Raw genomic sequence first — 13,556 nt, forward strand, 5'->3', positions numbered from 1 at the left:
AAGCTATTCATTCCACAAATATTTGAGTGCCTATGATGGGCAGGCACTGTTCCAATATAGGAAGTAGTCAGATAAGACAATTAGAACCCTGGAGACGGGATTCTATTTTATGCCTCTTTTAGCATTTTATCTGTAGAAACTTCCAAATGAGCCACTTGTTTTATTCATTCACAAGAAAGAACCACTTGCCTGATGTTTACAAGAGAGTGGCATTATGACAACTAATGGTAGTGGGAAAGCACAATGCATTTAGTCTATTCCCATACATGTGTTTTAAGAGTCCAGACTCAATTTCAGTCACCTTCTCTTTACCACTTTCTGGAGAATGTAACTTAAAGAGCTGGCAAAGGAAAAAACAGTAAATGAGGATAAAGCCAAAGTGATTTTGCCAATAAATACTTTAGTGAGAACCAAGGTCTGTAACATACACAGCAGTAACTTCCCTGGCCTATGCCTTCCACTCTAGCCCACGTCTGGGGCTAACCAACTACATTTAACCCACATTTGAAAAGAAGGCCATTTTGAGTGTCATCCATCAGTATCCATCTTCACAGAAGATACCAATCAGGGGCCAGAGTCTCAACGTTAATACTTCCTCTCAGGGAAAATTTAATATGGTAACACATACACATGAACAATTTTGAGCCATCCTACTGTTCTTCCATTAGGAGGCCCTTAGGAGACCAATGGTTCAGTGAACACTTACAACTTTGTCAAAATACATTAGAACACAGAAAAAGGAAAAAGAGTAGAAAGGTTGGCAGGGCTTGGCTCACATACAATTCAGTCCTTAGATTTGAAGCCTCTTGAGCTGCTCGTATGTAATAAAAAACTGAAGAGTAAGTCATGGAAGATCACTGGGTTAATAATGAAAGCTTACTGCATTCTCTTAAATTAAGGAACTTAGTCTGTGCTACTCTAAGTTGCATTTGCTTGTAAATGTTTTTGAAAATACCTAGCAAATCAAGCATGTGTTGAGTGCCCACGATGTACCTGCTATGATCATTGACATTTAGCAATATAAACAGATTAAAACAAATATATATGTGTGTGTGTGTATATATACATAGAGAGAGAGAGAGAGAGATAAAATATATAAACAGACATTAGTGTTACAAGCTTGTTAGATACATAGTCTTCAGGGGCAAACAGGCCATACACATACACACACACACAAACACAAATGACAGCACATAATTCAGTGCCAGAGTAATTGTTTACAGATATTATGTTATTATCAGAGCAACCCCAAGGAGAGAGGGATACTACCTCCCTCAACCTATAGAGTCCACAAGGGTAGGGAATTACTTTTCATACCTGCAGTTCTCACCACTTTACACAAAACACCACACAGAGTATCCAATTTATGGCTCTGCACATAGGAGGCACTCAATCACAGCTAAAGGAAGGAGATTCACCCACGAGGAAGAGCCCAATGTGGCTGTGGATTCCTCTGCCCTGTGAGTGTTTTCTGTTGTATTATTATTTCTTCAGCTATTCTGGTCCTATAGTTAGGGATAGGAAATATGGACCACCTCAGCATGAACTTTCTTGTGGGCATCTCCCAGGAGGGTTCTGCAAAATTTCATAGACGCTTTCAGATTTGTTTGTTGGTTGGTATTCTGTTTTGTTTTAAAGAGGAAAAGAAGGACCTGTAGCATATCTTTTCTAGTCCCTTCAGTTTGTATTAAACTCCAACAGAAAGCATTTCTGTACTTAGTTCCATCCTCAATGGTCACCATTAGAATGCTTGAGTTTTTCACTTGCCTAAAGGTTTCAATAATCAAATTTCCTTCCCATAGCCTAAAATTACCTGGGAACCTGAAGAACTTGCTTTATTTTCATGTTCTAAAAGGATACAATGATGTTCCATGGTCCAAGTCGAAGCCAGTTTGGCCAAAATCCTTTATAGAGTGCAAAAAAGCCCTCATGTTTCCACATCTGAGGGAAGGATATAATCAAAAAAGAATGAATTCCCCTTACTATTTACATCTGACAATTACTTTTATTTTAGTACTCACCTTCTATGCCCCTCCCCAACAACTTATGGCCCCATGAATGGTCTTTTTTTCTAAAGACACTAATTTTGAGTTATTATGTAATCTAAATCCACCCATTTGCTTATTTGATAAACATTTCCTAAGCACCTGTCATATGCAAGGTACTCTTCTTAATGCTGGGGTAACAGTAATAATAGTAAACAAGAGAGAGAAAGTATCTGTAGTAGCCAGCCTCCAAGATGGTCCCCCATAAAAGCTACCTCCAGTTACTCACACCCTTGTGTTGCCCCTCCCACAACATATCAGGATTGGCCTGTGTCACCAATAGAATATGGCAATAGTGAATGTACATCACCTCTAATGGTATGTTATAGAAGACATTTTATATATAATAAGGCCTCTCCCTTGTTCTGTCTTGGATCATTCACTCTGGAGGAAGCCAGCTGACATGTCATAAAGAGAGGCACACAATGGGTGTCACCATATGGTTACCAAAGCCAAAAACTGGGAAGTTATCTTTGACACCTCCTTTTTCCCACACTTCTCTATACTCAGTCAACCAAATCCTGTTGACTTATCAATTATTCTCAGCTCTATCCCACCCTCTATATCCCCACTACCATGCTCAAATTCAGGCCCTCATTGCCTCCTGCTTAGTTTACTCTAAAAGCCTTCTAAGATGAAGCCAGAGTTATCTATTTATATGCAAATCTCACCTGATTAAAATCTTTCAACAGCTTCCCATTCAAGTAAAAAAACAAAATCCAAGCACCTCAGCATAGCACTCAATATACTTTATAACCTAATTAACCCTTAGCTGCCAATATGAGAAAGGTATCTTAGTGTAGAGATTAAGAATGTTGGTTTGAGGCCAAATCGTCTGAGTTGAAATCTGAGCTCTCCCACTTAACTAACTGTGAAACCTTGGGCAGGTCAGCTAAGCTCTCAGTGCTTCGGTATCTACCTCATAGAATAATGATGAGGATTAAATGAATGAAAACATTTAAGTCTCATTAGGACAGTTCCTGATACACAGCAAAGCACTCAACAGATGTGAGCTATTATTCTTCAAGATGCCACCGTCTACAGGGAGAGTATTCCAAACTTCAGAAATTGAACTAAAATTTCCGCCCATAGATCCTTGAGTTTATCACTTATCAAGCTGTTTTTGCATAGCTTCAGTACACTATAATTTCCCTGTACCTAATAAAATGGTGCCTGTTAGATAATAAATAGTTCTTAAACGAAAATGGTAACAGCAAAGAAAATATATAGCAATATCGTATTTTAGCCCCAAATTTGTTTTTTGTAGAAGTATTATCATCAGTGATTACAAAAAACATTTGTGATATTCAGCTCCCTACAAACATAACATAGCAAAAAGTGTCAAAGTCCAAGTGTGAACAATAGTATAATGCTGACCTAAAATGAGTACCAGATTTTCTATTTCAGGGTCTCTATCTTGTCTGAAGCAGGCAAATGTGGAATATGTTAAGTTCTTTCTATCAATAATTCTACATGATGCTATTGATAACAGTATCTGCAGTCTCAAGCATACAAATTGGAATAGTAAGATTAAAGACAACTATGCATCAGCAGATTGCCAATGAGGTAGCTTTTCAACCTGGGAATTACTTTGAAAAGCTACTACAAATATACATAATGATTCTTCCATCTTCAGAATGATATGCAACAACTAAGAATAAGAACTGAAAGAAGAGCTGAGACATCAAAGAAAATAAAAATTGCAAACCAAGCCCACAGTATGCTTACCTTTAAAATACCATCCAAAGTGCCCTTGTAGAGGTCCACATGTCCAACAATTGCCCTCTGGTTCATCATGCGAGTTCGAACTACATCAACTGGATTGGAAGCCAAAGCCCCAGCCAAGCCACAAGTAAAGCTGGAACTAAAGATGAAAACTTTAAAAGACAGACTGCTCCACTTCCACCCCTGCCCAGTAAACACAAATTAGGCCAAACACAAATGTACAGTGAGTCAGACCCATCAGAGAATACCTGGCACTTGCCCTTTCACTGCAATCTAAAGAGAAAGGAAATCTTTTCTAAAGGGACAATGTTCAAAAGTTGTTCCCTTCACTTTTAAATCTGAAACTCAACCGTCTTTTTTTTAAGTCTAGCAAGATCCCTAAGCAGGAAGTGCCATATATCATCTATTAGTTCTGTCAGTTTTTCAAACCACAGCATCATATACCAAATGCATCTGAGTAGAAAATATAATAAAAGTTGCTAGATGCAGAAAATATAGGATAAAATTAACACCAGTCTTCAGCACAATACTGTGAGTTCATTACACAGGCCATATAAAATTTCACCCTTTTTTCTGACTCTCATTGAGAAAAGTTTGCTTTCTGACCCAAAATTAACCTAAACAAATAAAATATGACTTATTAGATACAGAGGTTGTGTGTGAACAAATGCAAACCCTCCAAATTTCCAACAGGGTATTCACGTCATTTGTACCTGTTATCAATTCTACATGAGGACTTCAGTGAAAGATGCTTTTTGTCCTTAAAATACTGGAAACATGGAATGAACAAAACCTATCATACTTACACAAAGTGAGTTAAAATTGTGTCCCTCATCACTCCTGACAATATTAAGTGCTTCTTTGTAATATCATAGACAGGTAGCTCTACTCCCACAACAATAGCAGCCCGCTGAGCAGTTGGGACAACACCCTAAAAAACATAACTGAAATTAGACATCAAAGTAATATATAAATATTTAGACCTAATAGTCTAATGTGAACAAAACAGACTGAGAGTTAAGTGACAGACAAATCTAACTGAAGTACAAAGATTATTCTATCAAAGCAATGACTAATACTGGAACACAAATAAAATCACCAATATGACATCCAAAACACAAGCAACAAAAGAAAATAGATAAGCTGGATTTCACAATTAAACATTTTTGTGATGCAAAGGAATCATCAACAAAGTGAAGATGGAGGGGGCTCAAGATGGTGGCATGAGTAGGGTGGCAGAAATCTCCTCCCAAAACCATATATATTTTTGAAAATACAACTATTCCTAAAAGAGAGACCAGAAGATACAGTACCACAGCAAGGCTGCATCTACATCTGAGAGAACTCAGCATCTCAGGAAAAGGGTAAGATACAAAGCCATGACCTGGTGGGACCTGAGCACTCCTCCAACCCCAGCTCACCAGCAGGAGGAAAAGAATCAGAATGGGGAGGGAGTGGAAGCACAGGACTACTAAATAACCAGCCCTAGTCATCTGCACCAGGAGCACAGACACACATCACATGGTGTACTAGATATTAGAGAGACAGAAAAGTAAAATCCGAGATGGAGACTGCAAGTGGGTCCCCACAGCTGGATCCCCTGGGACAAAAGAAAAGCGGGCGCTTTTTAAAAGTCTTAAAGGGACAAGGGATTAACAGCTGGACAAAATTGTCTCGGCACACTCAGCGTACCAGGCTGGGAATCTTAAGGAACTTCAGGTGCCCTAACCCCCTGGGGGGTAACACAGCCAAGAAGCCCCTCACGGTGATAAGCAGCCAGCCATTCATTATCCCCAGCCAGTGCTAGAAGCAAACAGGCTGACCCACCACAGCTGCAGAGCAGCCAGAGAACAGGCCTGCCCACAGCAACCACACAGAGTCTTCTCCCAGCACACAGCTAAACGGGAAAGGCCCAGAGGCTGCCGCCAGCGTGCAACTGCTGGGTACAGACAGAAGAAGCCGGCGCAAGGTCCGGAAGGCATGAAGGGGCACCATTCTCGCAGGAGAACACAACTGGCACATGTGTAACCACCCAGCAGGACCCTAGGCTATCCTGAGGGAAGCCCCGCTCAGGGCAGCTCAGAAGATTATACCAAAGACTGCACCCTGTGTGTGGGTAAATGGCACAGGCAACCAAGAACGGCAAGGGTGACCAGCAAGCAGGAAGGGACTTTGTTCTCCCAGCTGACACATGCGTCACTTGCCTGTGACCACTTCTATCGCCATGAAAAGGCAGAAGAATCTGGTCCAGTCAAAAAAACAAACAACCCTAGATAGAGGGAGTGGTGAGATAGATATAACCAATCTTCCTGAAAAAGAATTCAAAATAAAAGTCATAACCATGTTGATGGACTGGCAGAGAAATATGCAAGAGCTAAGGGATGAAGCCAGGAGGGAGATAACAGAAATGAAACAATCAACAGAAGGTCTTAAGAGCAGACTGGACGAGGTGCAAGAGACTGTTAATGGAATAGAAATCAGAGAACAGGAATACAGAGAAGCTGAGTCAGAGAGAGATAAAAGGATCTCCAGGAATGAAAGAATATTAACAGAACTGTGTAACAAACCCAAATGGAACAATATTCACATTATAGGAGTACCAGAAGAAGAAGAGAGAGAAAAATGGGTAGAAAGTGTCTTCAAAGAAATAACTGTGTAAAACGTCTGCAAACTGGGAAAGGAAATAGTCTCTCAGAACATGAAAGCCCACAGATCTCGCAACACAAGGGACCCAAGGAGGACAACACCAAGACATATAATAATTAAAATGGCAAAGATCAAAGACAAAGACAGACTATTAAAGGCAGCCAGAGAGAGAAAAAAGATCATCTACAAAGGAAAACCGATCAGGCTATCATCAGACTTCTCAACAGAAACCTTACAAGCCAGAAGAGAATGGCATGATATATTTAATGCAATGAAACAGAAGGGCTGTGAACCAAAAATACTGTACCCAGCATGACTATCATTTAAATTTGAAGGATGGATTAAACAATTTCCAGACAAGCAAAAGTTGACGAAATTTGCCTCAAGCAAGCCACCACTACAGGATATTTTAAAGGGACTGCTCTAGATGGAAGCACTCCTAAGGCTAAATAGATCTCACTAGAGAAAACAAAATCAAAGCAAAGAAAGTAGACCAACCAAATACTAACTAAAGGCAAAAAATAAAATCAACGATCCACAAAAGCAGTCAAAGGAAACACAAAAGAGTACAGAATAAAACAACTAACATATAAAGAATGGAGGAGGAAGAATAAGAAGGGACAGAAATAAAGAATCATCACACTATGTTTATAATAGCTTAATAAGAGAGTTAAGTTACACGCTTAGATAGTAAAGAAGCTACCCTTGAACCTTTGGTAACCATGAATCCAAAGCCTGCAATGGCAGTAAGTACGGATATCTATCAATAATCACCCTAAATGTAAATAGACTGAATGTACCAATCAAAAGACACACAGTAATAGAATGGATAAAAAAGCAAGACCCATCTATATGCTGCTTACAAGAGACTCAACTCAAACCCAAAGGCATACACAGACTAAAAATGAAGGGATGGAAAAAGATACTTCATGCAAACAATAAGGAGAAAAAAGCAGGTGTTGCAGTACTTGTATCAGACAAAATGGACTTCAAAACAAAGAAAGCAACAACAGATAAAGAAGGACATTACATAAAGATAAAGGGGGCAGTCCAACAAGAAGATATAACCATTATAATTATCTATGCACCCAATACAGGAGCACCGACAGATGTGAAACAAATACTAACAGAATTAAAGGAGGAAATAGAAGGCAATGCATTCATTTTAGGAAACTACAACACACCACTCACTCCAAAGGACAGATCGACCAGACAGAAAATAAGTAAGGACACAGAGGCACTGAACAACACACTAGAACATATGGACCTAACAGACATCTATAGAACTCTACACCCAAAAGCAGCAGGATACACATTCTTCTCAAATGCACATGGAACATTTTCCAGAATAGACCACATACTAGGACACAAAAAGAGCTTCAGTAAATTAAAAAAGATTGAAATTCTAACAACCAACTTCTCAGATCACAAAGGTATAAAACTAGAAATAAACTGTACAAAGGAAGCAAAAAGGCTCACAAAAACATGTAGGCTTAACAACATGCTCCTAAATAAATAATCAATGGATCAATGACCAAATTGAAACAGAGATCAAGCAATATATGGAGACAAAGGACAACAACAGCACAATGCCCCAACTTCACTAGGAAGCTGCGAAGGCAGTTCTAAGAGGAAAGTATATAGCAATCCAGGCCTATTTAAAAAAGGAAGAACAATCCCAAAAGAATAGCCTATAAAGTCATAATTATTGAAAATGGAAAAAGAACAAATGAGACCCAAGGTCAGCAGAAGGAGTGACAAAATAAAGGTAAGAGAAGAAATAAATAAAATTCAGAAGAATTAAACAATAGTAAAAATCAACTAAACCAAGAGCTGGTTCTTTTAGAAAATAAACAAAACAGATAAAACCCTAGCCAGACTTATTAAGAGAAAAAGAGAATCTACTCACATCAACAGAATCAGAAATGAGAAAGGAAAAACCATGACAGACCCCACAGAAATACAAAGAATTATTAGAGTATACTGTGAAAATCTATATGGTAACAAGCTGGATAACCTAGAAGAAATGAACAACTTCCTAGAAAAATACGACCTTTCAAGACTGACCAAGGAAGAAACAGAATACATAAACAGAACAATTACCAGCAATGAAATTGAATCACTAATCAAAAAGCTACCCAAGAACAAAACCCCGGTCCAGATGGATTCTTCGCTGAATTTTATCAGACATATAGAGAAGACATAACACCCATTCTTCTTAAAGTTTTCCAAATAGAAGAGTACAGAATACTTCCAAACTCATTCTATGAAGCCAGCATAACTCTAATATCAAAACCAGGCAAAGACTCCACAAGACCAATACAATACAGACCAATATCCCTGATGAACATGCATGCAAAAATACTCAACAAAATACTGGCAAACCGAATTCAAAAATACATCAAAAGGATCACACACCATGAGCAAGTGGGATTCATCACAGGGATGCAAGGATGGTAAAACATTAGAAAATACATCAACATCATCCACCACAACAACAAAAAGGACAAAAACCACATGACCATCTCCACAGATGCTGAAAAAACATTTGACAAAATTCAACAGCCATTCACTATCAACAAAATGGGTATAGAGGGCAAATACCTCAACATAATAAAGGCCATATATGACAAACCTACAGCCAACATCATACTTAACAGTGAGAACCTGAAAGCTTTTCCTCTAAGATCAGGAACAAGACAAGGATGCCAACTCTCCCCGCTGTTATTCAACATAGTACTGGAGGTCCTAGCCACGGCAATCAGACAAAACAAAAAAATACAAGGCATTCAGATTGGTAAAGACATTAAACTGTCACTATTTGCAGATGACATGATATTGTACATAAAAAACCCTAAAGACTCCACTCCAAAACTACTAGAACTAATATCTGAATTCAGCAAAGTTGCAGGATACAAAATTAATACACAGAAATCTGTTGCTTTCCTATAGACTAATGATGAACTAGCAGAAAGAGAAATCAGGAAAACAACTCTATTCACAATTGCATCAAAAAGAATAAAATACCTAGGAATAAACCTAACCAAAGAAGTGAAAGACCTACACCCTGAAAACTACAAGACACTCTTAAGAGAAATTAAAGAGGACACTAACAAATGGAAATTTGTCCCATGCTCTTGGCTAGGAAGAATCAATATTGCTAAAATGGCCATCCTGCCTAAAGCATTCTACAGATTCAATGCAATCCCTTTCAAAATACCAACAGCATTCTTCAACAAACTGGAACAAATAGTTTTAAAATTCATATGGAACCACAAAAGACCCCGAACAGCCAAAGCAATCCTGAGAAGGAAGAATAAAGCAGGGGGGATCTCACTTCCCAACTTCATGCTCTACTACAAAGCCACAGTAATCAAGACAATTTGGTACTGGCACAAGAACAGGCCCCAGACCAGTGAAACAGAATAGAGACTCCACATATTCACCCAAACATATATGGTCAATTAAATATACAATAAAGGAGCCATGGATAAACAATGGGGAAATGACAGCCTCTTCAACAGCTGGTGTTGGCAAAACTGGACAGCTACATGTAAGAGAATGAAACTGGATCATTGTCTAACCCCATACACAAAAGTAAATTTGAAATGGATGAAAGACCTGAATGTAAGCCATGAAACCATAAAACTCTTAGAAAAAAACATAGGCTAACATCTCTTGGACATTAACATGAGCAATGTCTTCATGAACATATCTCCCCAGGCAAGGGAAACAAAAGCAAATATGATCAAGTGGGACTATATCAAGTTGAAAACCTTCTGTACAGCAAAGGACACCACCAATAGAACAGAAAGACATCCTACAGTATGGGAGAATATATTGGTAAATGACAGATCCAATAAAGGGTTGACATCCAAAATATATAAAGAGCTCACACACCACAACAAACAGAAAGCAAATAAGCCAATTAAAAAATGGGCAGAGGTTTGGTTATGTAACTGTACTCCTATTATGTTAATGTGTGTGCACAATTTAATTAGTAGTTTAAAACCTATACATGCTGAAGTCACTCTACAAGAAGATATGTCAAAGAAATAATCGATCTTCCCAGGTTTTCTTCCGCCTGCTACTTCTATAGCTTTTCTTCTTCCTTCCTAATTACAACCCTTAAATAGAATTCGTGCCACATATCGAATTTACCGAGTATCATAATTCTTCCAAGTGGTAAAGATACCTCAAGACAAATGCTGGGCATAGAAGCCACAGGGCATAAATATGCAAAGAAGTAAAAAGCTAACCTTTTCAAACAATACGGCTTCTCTCTCACTTACCAACTTAACATTTCCCTGTATGGCCCCAGAAGATGACTGGTTAGCCAGAGACGGGAAAGATTCCTCAAGGGAGGAACAACCTAAGACAGGCACAGTCGCAGGGGGGCCATCAGGTGAGAAAATGGGGATCAACAGAGGTGAGGCTTAGAACCTCCCCCCCCATTCTGAGAGAAATCTTCTGCATACGGGGATGTTTTATTGCCCGTGTCTAGCTTGGATTAACACATAGTCTACAGGCACACACCTGATCATCTACATTTGCTCTCCTACAACACTAAACTATGTTTTCTACCTTTATCTTGTATCTACCTACCACTTCAGCATTTTATTAAAAATAATAATAATAATAAAGAGAGAAATGTGGTATCCACATATAAATCAAGTATAAAAATCAAATGAATATTCATATTTGAACTGACTGTTTATAGTTCATAATGCATGAGCAAAACCAAAAGCTTCTGTGATGACTGCCCTTGTAATGTTCACCATGTAACTTATTCACTATGTAAGAATTTGTTCTCCATGTAAGAACTTGTTCATTATGCTTCAGAAGATTGGAGACTGATGAAAATTAGGCTTGGGGTGGATTAATGATTGTGCATTGAGCATTGACCCCCCTATACAGAATTTTATTGTTGTTAACAACCATTTGATCAATAAATATGAGAGATGCCCTCACAAAAAGAAAAAAAAATGGGCAGAGGAGCTGAACAGACACTTCTCCAAAGAAGAAATTCTGATGACCAACAGTCACATGAAAAGATGCTCCACATCGCTAATCATCAGAGAAATGCAAATTAAAACCACAATGAGATATCACCTCACACCAGTAAGGATCGCCACCATTCAAAAGACAAACAACAACAAATGTTGGCGAGGATGTGGAGAAAGGGGAACCCTCCTGCACTGCTGGTGGGAATGTAAATTAGTTCAACCATTGTGGGAAGCAGTATGGAGGTTCCTCAAAAAACTAAAAATAGAAAAACCATTTGACACAGGAATTCCACTCCTAGGAATTTACCCTAAGAATGCAGTGGCCCAGTTTGAGAAAGACATATGCACCCCTATATTTATCGCAGCAGTATTTACAATAGCCAGAAAATGGAAGCAACATAAGTGTCCATCAGTGGATGAATGGATAAAGAAGTGGTACATATACACAATGGAGTATTATTCAGTCATAAGAAGAAAACAAATCCTACCATTTACAACAACATGGATGGAGCTAGAGAATATTATGCTCAGTGAAATAAGCCTGGCAGAAAAAGACAAATATCAAATGATTTCACTCATCTGTGGAGTACAAGAACAAAGAAAAAAACTGAAGGAACAAAACAGCAGCAGACTCACAGAACCCATGAATGGACAAACAGTTACCAAAGGGAAAGGGACTGGGGAGGGTGGGTGGGAAGGGAGGGATAAGGGGGAAAAAGAGGCATCACGATTAGCAGACATAATGTGGGAGGGGCACGGGAGGCCTGTACAACATAGAGAAGACAAGTAGTGATTCTATAGCATCTTACTATGCTGATGGACAGTGACTATAATAGGGTATGTGGTGGGGATGTGATGATGGGGGGAGTCTAGTAACCATAATGTTGCTCATGTAATTGTAGATTTATGATACCAAATTTTTTTAAAATTGAAGAAAAAGAAAGTGAAGACAATACATACAGAGTGAGAAAATATTTGCAAGTCATATATCTGATAAAGGACTAGTATCCAGAATATATAAAGAACACTTATAACACAATAAAAAGATAAATCACCCAATTAAAAATGGGCAGATCTGAATAGACATTACCCCCAAAGGAGATACACAAATGGCCAATATGCACATGAAAAGATACTCAACATGATCAGTCATTAGGGAAGGCAACTCAAAACAACAATGACATGACACTACACACCTACTAGGATGGTTATAATAATAAAAAAAAGAAGTGGTGAGGATGTGGAAAAACTGGAACTCTTATATACTGCTTGTGGGAAGGTAATATGGAGCTGCTGCTGTAGAAAAAACTTTGGCAATTCCTCAAAAAGTTAAACATAGTATTACAGACCCAGCAATTTCACACCTAAATATATACCCAAGAGAAATGAAAATATATACTCATGCAAAAACGTACATCAATGCTCATAACAGCACCATTCTTTGCAGCCAAAAAGTACAAATAACCCAAACACTTATTAATTGAAAGGATAAACAAAATGTGTTACGAAATCATTCAGCCATATAAAGAAATGATGTATTACTATATTTCATCTGTTAAACAGATGAAACTTCAAAACATTCCACTAAATGAAAAAAAAACAGTCACAAATGTCACGTATCATATGATCCACTTATATGAGATGCTGGAATTGGCAAATCTAAAGAGACAGAAAGTAGATTTGTGGTTGTGTAGGGCTGGAAGGGCTGAGAGACATGGGAAATGACTGTCATTGAATATGAGGTTTCTTTTGTGGTGATGAAAATGTTCTAAACTTAGTGGTGACAGTTCCACAAGTCTGTGAATATACTAAAAAACATTAAATTGTACACTTTAAAGTGGTGAATTTTGTGGTATGTGAATTATCCCAATAAAGATGTTACAAATAATAAAATAAAACCATTAAGCAAAAGCCAGTGTGGAGTGGAGAGCTTCCAAGTTTAATTCATGGAATTCTAGGATGGGCAGAAAGGATACACATGGATGACAGCAAAGGTATGATGCAGCCAGACAGAAGGCCAAGGAAAAGGGTCCCTCCTTCCAAGTCCTCCTGTGGTAATACTACCATGTGTCACTCACTAGCACAATATTCCTATCACAGTTCACGTTATGACACAGGACTGCTACAGCATTAA

The 13,556-nt window shown here is 38.4% G+C and overlaps 1 protein-coding gene across 3 annotated transcripts in view; it reads right to left on the bottom strand.

Moving 5' to 3' along the window:
* Window positions 1-579: 579 nt before the first annotated feature.
* SLC25A14 (solute carrier family 25 member 14) overlaps window positions 580-13,556 on the bottom strand; it is a 45,176-nt gene continuing 32,199 nt past the window's right edge. For all 3 annotated transcript variants that reach the window (XM_036910986.2, XM_036910985.2, XM_057496096.1), the window contains 4 exons: window positions 4,577-4,701; window positions 3,774-3,909; window positions 1,861-1,941; window positions 580-832 (listed from right to left, as the gene is read on the bottom strand). In XM_036910986.2, the coding sequence (XP_036766881.1) occupies window positions 791-832; window positions 1,861-1,941; window positions 3,774-3,909; window positions 4,577-4,701 (384 nt within the window). In that variant the 3' untranslated portion in view covers window positions 580-790. The remainder of the gene's footprint in view (window positions 833-1,860; window positions 1,942-3,773; window positions 3,910-4,576; window positions 4,702-13,556) is intronic.

This window comes from Manis pentadactyla, chromosome X, assembly GCF_030020395.1.
Source record: "Manis pentadactyla isolate mManPen7 chromosome X, mManPen7.hap1, whole genome shotgun sequence".
Classification (NCBI taxonomy): Eukaryota; Metazoa; Chordata; class Mammalia; order Pholidota; family Manidae; genus Manis; species Manis pentadactyla.